The sequence below is a fragment of the Prionailurus viverrinus genome, chromosome A1, assembly GCF_022837055.1.
Source record: "Prionailurus viverrinus isolate Anna chromosome A1, UM_Priviv_1.0, whole genome shotgun sequence".
Taxonomy (NCBI): Eukaryota; Metazoa; Chordata; class Mammalia; order Carnivora; family Felidae; genus Prionailurus; species Prionailurus viverrinus.
Window position 1 is genome coordinate 98,194,535 of NC_062561.1, and position 12,647 is coordinate 98,207,181.

General features: G+C 45.6%; 1 protein-coding gene across 1 annotated transcript in view; it reads left to right on the top strand.

Annotated features, from left to right (window-relative positions):
• The first annotated feature begins 7,402 nt into the window (after positions 1–7,402).
• The window catches only part of TNFAIP8 (TNF alpha induced protein 8), a 132,693-nt gene continuing 127,448 nt past the window's right edge, over positions 7,403–12,647 (top strand). Inside the window, exon 1 of the mRNA XM_047858989.1 lies at positions 7,403–7,560. Coding sequence (XP_047714945.1) covers position 7,560 — 1 coding nt within the window. The 5' untranslated portion in view covers positions 7,403–7,559. The remainder of the gene's footprint in view (positions 7,561–12,647) is intronic.

Genomic DNA, 12,647 nt, shown 5'->3' on the forward strand with positions numbered 1-12,647 from the left:
ACGCTTAACCGACTGCGCCACCCAGGCGCCCCTAAATGGCCCATGTTTTTAACTGAAAAAGAGTGTCAGCCTATTTCTCGATGAGAAGTTTCAGGGTTCAAAGTCTTCTTTACATTTTATGCTATCCCCATCCCTAAGTTGAATTTAGTAAATTTGCTTTTAAAAACTGTGTGTAATACACTCAGAAGAAAGCCACACCCATGCTGTTTTCTCAAACAGCCTCTTAACTACTTGAGCTACCTCCAAATTTGCTGTGGTATACCACATTAACATTCTTAGAAACTCCAGGGGTGCCTGGGTGGCTCAGTCGGTTGAGCCTCTGACTTCAGCTCAGGTCATGATCTCCCAGTTGATGAGTTCAAGCCCCGTGTCAGGCTCTGTGCTGACAGCTCAGAGCCTGGAGCCTTTTTCAGATTCTGAGCCTCCCTCTCTCTCTCTCTGCCCCTTCCCTGCTCATGCTCTGTCTCTCTCTGTCTCAAAAATAAATAAACATTAAAAAATTTTTGGAAAGATTCTTAGAAATTCCATTATCTCCTAAAAAGGGTCTACATGGCACACCCTGAAATTTTTCTGAGATCTCAACAAAATGACTTAGTAAACAGAATTTTGGCTATGTCTCTACCTTGAGACCCTTGTAATTCATAACAATATTGAATAATTTTTTTTAAATAAAACCATAAAGCCATTGTTAGGTAGAGAGACCCATGTGTGCATGCACACACACACAGATAATTCACACATAGAAGGAGCTAGCACACCAACTCTTCTCTGCAGATTGGTAATTGGAGGGAAAGAAGGGATGTGATTGCAGAACAGCATGGGAGTCATAGCTCACCAGGTGAGGGTGCTGTGCTGGGAGTATTCCAGAAGTAAGGTAGGAGCCTTCCTGTTTATTGTTTTGATTTATTTTATTTTAATTTTTTTTAATGTTTACTTAAACATTAAGCTTAATGTTGTGCACAAGCGGGGGAGAGGCAGAGAGAGGGAGACCCAGAGTCTGAAGCAGGCTTGAGGCTCCAAGCTATCAGCACAAAGCCCAATGTGGGGCTCAAAACCACAAACTGCAAGATCATGACCTGAACTGAATTCCGACACTTAATTGACTGAGACACCCAGGCGCCCCTTTTAGATTTTTTTTTGTTGTTGTTGTTTATTTATTTTTGAGACAGAGCATGAGTGAGGAAGGGACAGAGAGAGAGAGGGGAGAGAGGGAGACACAGAATCCGAAGCAAGCTCCGGGCTCTGAGCTGTCAGGACAGAGCTGGCACAGGGCTCGAACCCATGATCAGGTCAGATCATGACCTGAGCCAAAGTCAGGCACTTAACGGACCAAGCCACCCAGGCACCCTGATCCTTTCTTGTTTACAATCAAGTACAGGGTTGCCAACTTGGACTAGACATTTCATGGGTAAGTACACAAGAGAACTCCATAAATAGAGCAGGAGTTTCAGACCATATTTGTAGAAAGAATCTTTTCAGAGTAGAATTGTGTGGCCAAAGACAAGACAAAACAGAACAAGCCTTTGTAGTATTTGGGATAGGCATAAGTGAGGTTCGAGATGTTCAAAAAGGAGAAAATAATTGAGGTGAGTTGAGGAAGAACCCACATAGACAAGGAGTCCAGTGGTGCAGTCACAGAAAAATATGGGTTCTAACTAGGGGCAGCAGTTTTATTTCTGTACAGAATGGCTCAAAAGTTGGACACCTGGAACAGGCAGAGAACTTGTTTTCATGGGGAGGGTGGTTTATTGAATTGACTGAGATTGTGGATAAAGCCATCCTTTGAGGGGCGCCTGGGTGGCTCAGTCAGTTGAGCGACCGATTTTGGCTCGGGTCATGATCACGGTTTGTGAGTTCGAGCCCCGCGTCAGGCTCTGTGCTGACAGCTCAGAGCCTGGAGCCTGCTTCGGAGTCTGTGTCTCCCTCTTTCTGCTCCTCCCCCACTCATGCTCTGTCCCTCTGTGTCTCAGAAATAAATAAACATTAAAAAAAAATTTTTTTAAGCTATCCTTTGATGGAGGCAATAGTTCTAGCAAGCTTTCTTTAGAAGATCTGTGTTTTAGTTACTATGTTATAGGAGATAAGTAATTCCGAATAGTGAAAAATACTCTGTGATGAAGGTATAATCACTAGTGATCTGTACTAGCTATGAGTGGGGGTTGTGGTCTATGGAAGTAATAGGAAAGATCATTGATTCCCCAATTTTTATTCTATCCTGAGTTTCTAGTCTGCATGATATTGAACAATTCTCCTACCCTACCCAATCTGCTCCTTGACTTCTTTTTTGGAAAGACATATATACTCTTGACTCATATTGTTACCTTAAGGACAAGATTACATGTTAAGATAATGCTTTGAAAAGAGAAATAGGACTGGAAAGAGTTGAAGCAGTGGGTAGTCAGATAATGATTTGGGGGATGGTGAAGTCGTAGCCATGTTTTGAATCAGGTACATTCATTGACAAACTTAAATGAAATTATAGTTAGAGCACAAAGGACACATAGGTGGTATTCCCATGGCTGCGTCTGAGGTGCACATCTCACTTCAGTGCTTTTGGTCTGCTGGAAAATGTTAGACCATATCTTCCTCCCCTCTTCACACTTCCTGGAGTGCTCTTTGCTCTGCCTGGAAAACTCCATTCATCCTTTTTGACTTGCTTAGATGGAAGCTCTTTTGTGAAAACTCCATTCATCCCGAGAATGTGAGTCACTTCTGCTCTCCTTTGAGTATTTGTGCACACATTTTATTTTTTAATTTTTTTAAATGTTTATTTTTGAGACAGAGTGACAGAGTGTGAGTGGGGGAGGGGCAGGGAGAGAGGGAGACACAGAATCTGAAGCAGGTTCCAGGCTCTGAGCTGTCAGCCCAGAGCCCGACGCGGGGCTCAAAGTCACAAACCGTGAGATCATGACCTGAGCCGAAGTCGGACCTTAACCAACAGAACCACCCAGGTGCCCCTGTGCATACGTTTTTGCTGCACATTTCATGGTTCTTTGTAGTTATTTTCTTACACTGAAAAAAGGAGGCTGGCAATGAGTAAGCAGAGTTGGGGCTTCCAACAAAAGAGAAGAGTATAGGAGAAACTGGATCAGAACATTTTTGAAAACTTACAAATTTGTCTAAAGTTAGTTCCTACCTTCAGCTGGGCAGAAGTAAAACCAGGTATGCACAGAAGTATTTCCAGCTATCTAGCTGTCTCTAATCCATAGGATTTATAGGGTGTTGGAGTTTTGGTCTGGGAGGATACATTAATCCAGATGGAGCTGCAATTATTTAAAACTATAGGCACTCAATAATGGACTAGGGATTAGATGATTCCTAGATTGTAATACTTTTTTTTATGATCCCACATTGGAAATATACAAGAGCTAGTCTGAAAGTGAAGTGATTCAAGTGTCTATTTGCTCAAGTAAGATAGGAAAGTGAATTACTTTGTTAATTTCTACATATTATTACACTGTGAAATAAGGTGGAGTCCTAAGTGTTTGCCAGAGTTAAAGGGAAGACTGGTAGTTCTCTGAAGACAGTAATGCAAGTTTCCTGAGATGGTAGAGTCCCCTTCCCCAGCCCCCTAAAGTAAGCCCGGAGGCAGTGGCCATTCTGCATGGTTTCTACCACTAGCACCTGTGGCCTGTCAGGTTTAGATGGCCCTAGTGAAGTGGGTGGCAGTGAGGGAAGGTGGCAGAGTCCTTGGAGAATTTTTAATTTCATATCATTTAAAAAATGTTAGCATTTTTATGTTTTGCAAGGGAAGTATAGAACTTGAGAGGTTGAGGATAAATGAGAAGGGATAGTTAATTGAATGTAGCCCATACAGCTAAAAGGGAGAGCTGGACAGGGGGAGGGCAGCAGAGAACTGTTGAGAGGGTTTGCTCGGATTCAGGGTGGTGAGAGGAAAGAAAGTCAAAATGAGTGGGTGCAGACGGTATTGTTGCTAGCTCCAGCAGGAAGTTGAGAAAACTCCCTCTTGATGATCTATATATTTTGTATGAAATAGGAAGTAGTAAGATGGTATATCAAGAGCAGGAAGGGTGGGGGTGTGAAAGATGTCTCAAGGAAAGGGGTAAAGATTGAACCCTTTTCATTCTACCCATGATGTAGGAGAATATCCAGGCTCCCTGCAGATTTAGCTGAGATTAGACGCCATGAGTCTGTAGAAAGTCAAGTTTTACCTTTTTGGGTTCTTCTTGAGTAGTTCCTATGGAACATGTGGAGAGCTGGAAAGATTTTCCAGTGAGTACAAGGAGAGGGCATTGAGGTACAGGAAAAGGAGGCGCAAGCACTGAGTGACTCAAGTGCTGGTTATTGGGGTTAGGCCGGGTAGGAAAGGAAGCCGACTGGGAGAAATACAAGTCTATGTGAGGTTAAAGGAAGAGTCAAAAATCAGGTCAAGGCTGAGAGACTATAGTTGGAATATAGAATACTGAAGTTAGATGATAGAATCTTTACATAGGTAAATATAGAAGGGGCTCTGGACATTGCTGTTTTAGGGTGCAGTTGGGAACAAGGCAGATTACAGTGAAGCAATTACTGGGGTCCAGGTTGTAGCCACCATGACATCCTGGCTGACTCACAGCAGTCAAGCAGATGGTCTCCTCCTCATCAAACACTTTGTGCTTTGTCCTAAGTCATCAAGTTTACACAGGGCAGATACATTACTAGAATTCTCGGTGGGTGGTGATGAATATCACTGCTCATGGGTATTCAGGGATCGTTTCTAATTATTTGGAGGTGGGGAAGGATGGGAGTGTACAAATTCTTCATCCTAATTTAGTTGCATCACTGCCGACTCAAAAAGTGTTTAGAAAGTAAGTGCCTTTGTCCCTCCCTCTATTAGGCAGCACCACCAAAGACTGAGCTTGCCAAACCAGAAACCCTGTGAATCAACCTAAATGACTCTCCTGCCCTCAACCCCCACATCTCATCAATTTCCAGGGCCTGCATGGGACTTCTTCTTTCCAACCACTTTTTTAGGCCTTCAGTGTCTGTATTCATTTTCCATTACTGTCACAACAAATTACCACCAATATAAGGTTTTAAAACAACAAAAATTTATTATTTTACAGTACTATAGATACAGTATTGGTCTCAACAGGATAAAACTAAAGTGTCACCTCAAGAGCTGAGTTCCTTTTTGTAGGCTCTAAGGGAGGATCCCCTTTCCCTGCTCAGTTGGGTTAATGACAGCATTCACTTCCTTGTGGTTGTAGGACTGAGGTTCACATTTTTTGTTGGCTGAAGTCCAATCCCAACTTTAGAGGCCACCCATTCCTGGGCTCCTAAACCAGGTCCAGTTCCTCTCATACTTTGAATCTCGTTCAAAGTTCACTTTATGGGACTCACGTAATTATTTTAGATCCACTCAAATAATCCAGGATAAGCTCCCCATCTCGTGGTCTTTGAACTTAATCACATCCACAAAGTGTTCCAGAGATTAGGGAGTGGACGTGTTTCCTAGATTCGTTATTCTGCCAACCACAGCATCCCAACCTGACATATTTCAATAACTTCATAAGCAAGTTTCCCGGCTTTGGCATTCTCTATGCTGTTTTCAGATTAACCTTTCTAGAACAACGAATGACATGTCTCCCATGATTTAAATGCTTTACCCAGGGTCAAATTAATGCTCTTTAGCTCCCATAGGAAACAAAACAAAACAACCAAACAAGACACATTTGGATTTTGTCCTCTTTTGTTATTTTACTTTCATTCCAATCTACACTTCACTTGTTCCCAACCCTTCTTAATACTTGAAAAATGCTTCCTGTGCCCATTTCTGCACCTGACTCATATTCCTTCTCCTAAACCCAGCTCAGACATCAATCACCTCCTTCAGGAAGGTTTTCCTGACACTCCCTTCCCCATAGCTATAGACACAGGATAGTGTACTTTTCTAAACACCCTTGAACCTTATGCATATTCCTATTTGGGGCATTAAACACAAATGTGTTGTGATTTTCTGGTCTATTTCACCTACAAAGTGTTTACGTTTGTGTCTCCCAGCCATATTGTGCCACTCCTAAATGTGTAACATTGGGCAGGCTGTTTCACTTCACCATGCCTTCTCTTTCTCTTTGTGAAATTAAGGTAGCTATAGGATCTGTGAGGATTAGAACGGTGACCTGCACATACTAAGTTTTGCTAATATTAATATTCCCAACCCTCTCCACAGAGCCACCTTATAGGAGGTGTTTAATGGGTGTTTGTGGTATGGATGGATTGATCGTGCTCCCATTAAGGTCAGAACCTTCATGCACTGCTACCCCGGGTCAGGGCTCCTCAGCAGAAGTAAGGCCCAGATTCTGCCCCATCCCCAGAGGGAGAGCTAGCCGTTGGCCCCAAAGGCAGAAGTCCTAGTGAAGTCCGTGGAAGTGATTGAGACCAGACTAACTCCCTAGGAGCCAATTATCCTTTAACTGCAACCTCCGTGAATGGAAAGCAGGAATAATGAGTGTGTCAGACATCACCGGGTAGACTTGAGGCTAGTATAGGCTGAAAAGCCAAAAAAAAAAAAAAAAAAAAAAAAAAAAGACAGGTGGGATTGTGGAATTTGGGATTTTGGTGCTTATATAAAGGGATATTTCTCATCAATACTAGTGGCAACTGACACCAACAGTCATGCATATCTGTTTCATCTAGGCAGGGTGTAACCATGCATGAGCACATCATCTCAACATACTGTGAGGCTGGTATCTCATTTTTCAACTGAAGAAACAGAGGCCCAAACGTGTCCCTCAAGCCACCTGCCCCCTCCAGTGTATAGGTCTCTCCTTCCAGTCCGGATTCAGCTCCCAAGCCGTTGCCTGGCCCTCCTCCGCGTTCTAGGGAGCACCTGCCGCCCCACCCGGGGTGTCAGGTTGGGTTCGCCCCGTCCAGAATACCCGGTTCCTCCTCTCAGCCCCAGAGCCTCCTACATCATTTACCTAGCCCTACTGCCCTACCTCTCCCGCGCCTTCTCCACTTCTCCTCTCCTCTTCCCGCGGGCTCAGCACGGGGATTCCGAGCCCCTCCTCCCACCTCCGCCCCCGCCCTTATAGCTCCTTCTGGCCCCGCCCGCGGCATTATAGCTCCTCCCACACCCTGTCTCGGCTCCTCCTACCTGGCGAGTTCGGACCGCAGCCTCCTGGCTCCGCCTTTCAGCTCCGTTTCGATCGTTTAGCCTCGCCCACATCCCCGCCCATGGCCTCTCCTCCCCGGTGGGCTCTGCCCTCACTCCCTTGGCTCCTCCTCTCAGCTCCGCCTCCAACTCCTAGCTCCTTATGGCCCCGCCCCAGACCTTCTAGCTCCTCCTCCTGGCCCCGCCCCGACTTCCTAGAGCCGCCCGTAGCCCCGCCCCTGGCCCCTCTTCTCCCCCCCGCCCCGGCCGCTCCGCTCCTCCCCGCGCCCGGCCCGGCCCGCCCCGCCCCCGGCCCCTGGCTCCTTTTCTCCCGCCGGCTCAGGCCCGCGCTCCGCTGATCCGTCCGCGGAAGCCCGCGAGCGTTCGAGCCGCTAGGGAACTCCGCGCCGTCAGATTTCCAGGTTCGCCTCTGTGTCCTGGCGCCACCGCGCCCTCCCTTCCGAGTAAGTGCCTCCCGGGCGCGCCGGTCTCTCCCACACCCTCGCGGGGCTCCCCCGGCCTCTGGGCTGCGGGCTGCTCCTGGGGGCGCGCTTTCCGCTCCCCTAGACTTTCGGGAGTGAGTGGGTGTGAGTGGGTGCATGTGAGCGAGTGTGTGTGTAAGTGTGTGTGCAGGCGCCCACAGCTCCGGAAACTCCCCGGAGTTTTACCCAGTTTCTCCGTCGCAGCGACTAATCTGAGACCTCCAGCTAGCAGCCCTTACCGATTTGGGCCGACCCCTTAACTTCCACCTCTTGCCCTGAGTCCCACTCGCGATTCCTTCTTTCCTTCCTTCTGTAGACGCGGCCCCCGCTATGTTGTCATGCCTGCCTGTTAACAGCTCATCCTGTCCAGAGGACTGCCCGGGTTATCACGATGCCCCAGATTGCAGACCGAGATGCTGGCCTGAGATTGTAATCCTACCCTGCATTGTAAAACGGGCAGACTAGAGTTTTTGCCTTGAGATCGTTTGGTGGAGATTTGCTTTGAAGAAGAAACGGGTGTGTGTGTGTGTGTGTGTGTGTGTGTGTGTGTGTGTGTGTCCGTCCTTGTGCGCGCTCGTGTGACACTCGAGCCCAAAGCACCTGATGCAGGAACATCTGATGAATGCCTTAGGACCCAGAGAAGCTGATAAGCATGTTCAAGCCAGGTTGACCAACCAAACTTTGACATTTCTGAAGGATGTTTATTGATTCAGTGACACAGTAATGCTAAAGCCAGCTAATTAACCAAAACACAGCACTCAGTAAAAAGGGCAGTAACCTGCGGGATCATGGAAGGAAGGGGACATATTGGAGAGCCCATTCTTGCAACAAAATCCTTGATTTACTTAAGACTCATAATTCCATGCCTCTGTAAATTAATTTATTGGGGGGTGGGGTCAATACTACCTCAATATATGGTACATTTCTGCGTTAAAAAAAAGTTAGGGGCGCCTGGGTGGCACAGTCCATTGAGTATTCGACTCGATCTCAGCTCAGGTCTTGATCTCACAATCCTGTGTTCAAGCCTAATGTTGGGCTTCTCACTGGGCATGAAGCCTACTTTAAAAAAAAAAAAGTTAATTTAAAAGTTTAATTTTAATCTGTACTTGAATCCAAGCATAAAATGATTCCCTGGTTGCTGTGGTTCCATCCAATTCTAAGTCTCTGAATTCTGTATCTCGCTTTATTCTTGCTATGTTCTTGCCGTGAAAGTAGAGATCCCCATAAAATTTCCCCACGTCCTTGATAAGAATTCATTTAAGACATGCTGATATGGAGAAGACATATCAAATAGAAAATTTTCATTGAGGTGTAAGGGTGGCAGAAAACTTGGTGGCTTAAGGAAATCACCGAAACAGAGCAGCCTTTAAGGACCATTGTCTCTTGGCATATGAATGTACGAGTTGATAAATCACTTTAAGTGCTGCTTATCACAGCAGATATTTTTATCCTGGTTTCAATCCTGTGTTAACACAAAAGTGTTTCCACAGCGTTTTAACTAAGGAAACATTATGCTGTGAAATGTAAGCATATGACTCCATCTGTCTTAAAGGAAAGAAATAATTATCACACTTAATTAAACACCTGGAAACATTTATTGCCACCTTCTAATTAGATCTGTCATGGGGAGTTAAGTCAGCAAGTTATTGCTAATATTCTAGCTGGTAACACAATTAGCTTTTCTGTAGAGTTTTGGACGGCTGTTTCCCCCACCCCCATACCCATTAATTGCCTCTTCCGTCCCTTGCCCACCTTTTGAGTTTTTACCTGTAATTTGAGTAACTTGTTTGGGACAGTGAATTCTGCCTACCCTCCTGTAAAATGTGAAAGCTTTAGATATTGGATGTTTCGTATTAACTGTTTTGCATGAACAGATGTAGGCCTCCTAAGCCATTATATTCATCTAGGTTATCTGATAATAAATCACTGAATAGAAGAAAAGTATAGTGATTCTGCACGAATGGGCCCTTAAAATTTTTTTTTCTTTAAGGGAGGCCTTTAATCTCATGTGCCTTTTGGTCTAGTGTGTTTAAATTCAATGAGAAAATGGGTGGTGTGACCTGGAAAATCTCATCTTCGTTGTCCCTTAATTTTCTGTTTCTGACTAGATTACCAGATAGAGTCTTCATCTTGGTAGTGATGTGTTGTGAGCACAGGCCGTTGTGGGTTCCCAACAGAATGGAGGAAACCGAGGGTGAACGTGTACACCACAACGACCAGAAACAGAGTTATTTTATGAGGTCTGTTCTCTGCAACTCTTTGCTCTGTTGAAATTGGAGGAAAGGATGTGTGGAGAGAAATGATTGCATCCAAACAGTACTCATTAGGAAATGCCATGTCAGGGGAGGAGTGAGTTTCTAGATGGTTTATAGCTCCGGGTAGCTTCACAGAGCTGATCCTTGCAATGGAGACTGCCACATTAATTGATCCACCTAATCCTTTTCTGCTTGGGACAGCCTCTTGGAACAAACACATTTCCTCCCCGAAGATTTCAAAGATTTCATCGGTGCTCAGTCAGAACGGAGTTTTGTTTCCGCACCTCACAGAATTGTCTGTTCACCATGCCCTCCATCTTGGCACACCTTGAAGGGATTGGACGTGGGGTCACCTTCAGAAGGCAGGGGAGGATCAGTGATAACACGTAAGGGCCACCTGTTTTCTCACGGAGGGGAAAGGGAGCGTTAGTGTCATCCCAGGACCAGGAACGCTGCTTTGGGCAACGGGGCCATGCACAGGGGCCTACCTGGATAAAAGAGTGGCCAGTGTCCCCTCATGTGGCATTCTCAGAGCCTGAGCTCTGATACAGAAGTTCAGGGAAGCACTGGGTGTGGTGGTAGATTAACTTTTATCACCTCACCCCTCCTCACGCTGACCACATCCTGCGTTTAATACCAAATGCACACAGTAAGAACTCAACAAACACTAGAAAGGAGCTTTGAACACCCGAACCTGTATGTTTTCCTGTGGGTAACAATTTACTTTCCACTCTCCTGTCCCTGGTTTTGATGACTGTGGCCCTGGAATCTGAGCCGACTGCAGTTTCTAGACTTTTGTCCATCAGTGGTATTTACCAACAGCTGAACATGGATGATTTTTCAGGGTAAAAAAAAAAAAAATTCAGTGAACCTTGTTGCAAAATGTAAATGAGATCAAGTAGTATCCAGTGGACATCAGTTGGCATTCCACAGTTTGGTGTAAGAGGAGGCAATGAGCTACAAGTGGAGAGTAGATAATTCTAGAAACGAGAGGCACCAGGCCCTTTAGAGACCACCTGGCCGGTGGGTCTAAGACCATAACTTTTGCTGTTGTACAAGTCTGGAGATGCATCCCCTCAGGCCAACTTGAAGGAGGGGAGCATCATTCTTTCACATAGCAGGGATTTATTGAGCTCCTACTGTGTGCACAGTCCTGCACAACCCTCTCATGTTCACACAGAGGGTTCTAGGGTTGTTGGAAACTTAGGAAGATGTTGGTAGGAACAGGCAACTGCCCCAGGTCTCTTGACAGTGGCAAAAGTGGGTTTAGAATTCTTCTGTTTCACAAAGTACAGGCACTTCCTTAGGATAGAAGAACCATTTTCAAGATGTTTTAATTTCACAGTAATAAGAAACCCAGGGACGCCTGGGTGGTTCAGTTGGTTATGCATCTAACTCTTGATTTCAGCTCAGGGCATGATCTCATGGTTTGTGAGTTTGAGGCCCGAGTAGGGCTCAGCGCTGACAGCCTGGAGCCTGCTTGGGATTCTCCTTTCTCTTTCTGCCCCTCCCCCACTCATGCCTGCGCATGCTCTCTTTCAAAATAAACATTAAAAAAAAAGAAAGAAACTGAAATAAGCACATTTCTTCTGATGTCTTTTTCAAAAAACCAGCAGTATAATTGTGATAAGCCTGATTCCATAGGACTTTGTTTCCTTAGCCTTTTATGTCGGGCAGAGAAGTTACCTGAGAAACTTGTTTTAAAATGTCATAGGCTGTGCACTAATCACTTAATACCCACCCATCCTTTTTAGAGGGCTGCTTTTTTTCTAGAAGCAGGTACTTAGGGTTCAGAACCAAGGTAGCAGAGGTTCAGAACCATCTGCAGGGTTAGACGGGCCTTGACAAATTTGTTTGCCTACCGTTGTGCTTTTTTATGTAGAATGAGAGGGATTCTAGACCGACAGGACGGTATTTCTCTCAAGGTGACTGGGGGCCAGGGGTGCATTCATCTTCCCCACCATAGAAAAGTGGGTGAGAGGTCACAGGAACGGGCCTCTGCTTGAGCACCCCAAGCTGACTTATAAACAAATTGAGGTTTGTTTCTTTAATAACAGAGAATGGAATGAAATCCAAAATTCCTCACTTGTTGTAGTTTCCGTAAACATTGGAAAAAGGATGATTTTTAGTTTAGTCACGAAGTGGTTGGTTCACATGAGTCTGCGGGAATCAGCTGTTCATGTCTCAGCCACACTGGCTGTGTGACTTTGGACAATCCACTTAACCTCTCTGGGCCTGTTTCTTCACCTAAAAACTGGGGATAGTATTTACATCATAGGTTTGTTTTGTGGATTGAAAAGCACAGTGTTCCTCTCCTATTGTCCAGTGTGCAGAAGGCACCCAGAAAGCAGTGGGGTTTTCTGGCTTGGCCAAATTGGTCTCATTTCAAGAGGATGGTGTCTGTACTGGGTTATAGCAGAGTGGAGAGGGAGAGTGATAACTTGTACCACATGTGCTTTTAGCCTGAACTTTCTTTTTTTTTTTTTTTTTCCTGTAATGATGCCAGAGGAGCCCAGAGAATGGGGTGAATATAGCACTATTTCAATGATTCCCAGCTGCAAGGTCATGTGATTATAGAGCGAAATCTTGCTGCTCCCACTCAGGCTAAAGAGAAAGGAGCCAGAGCAGGGCATCTGGGTTTTATGTGTCTGAGCATGAGAAGAGCCATGACATCCTGGTAGCCTCCCCGTGCACGAGGGAAGCTTTAAAAATCACGTTGCAGGGGTGCCTGGGGGGCTCAGTCGGTTGAGGGTCCGGCTTCGGCTCGGGTCATGAGTTCGAGCTCCGTGTCGGGCTCTGTGCTGACAGCTCGGA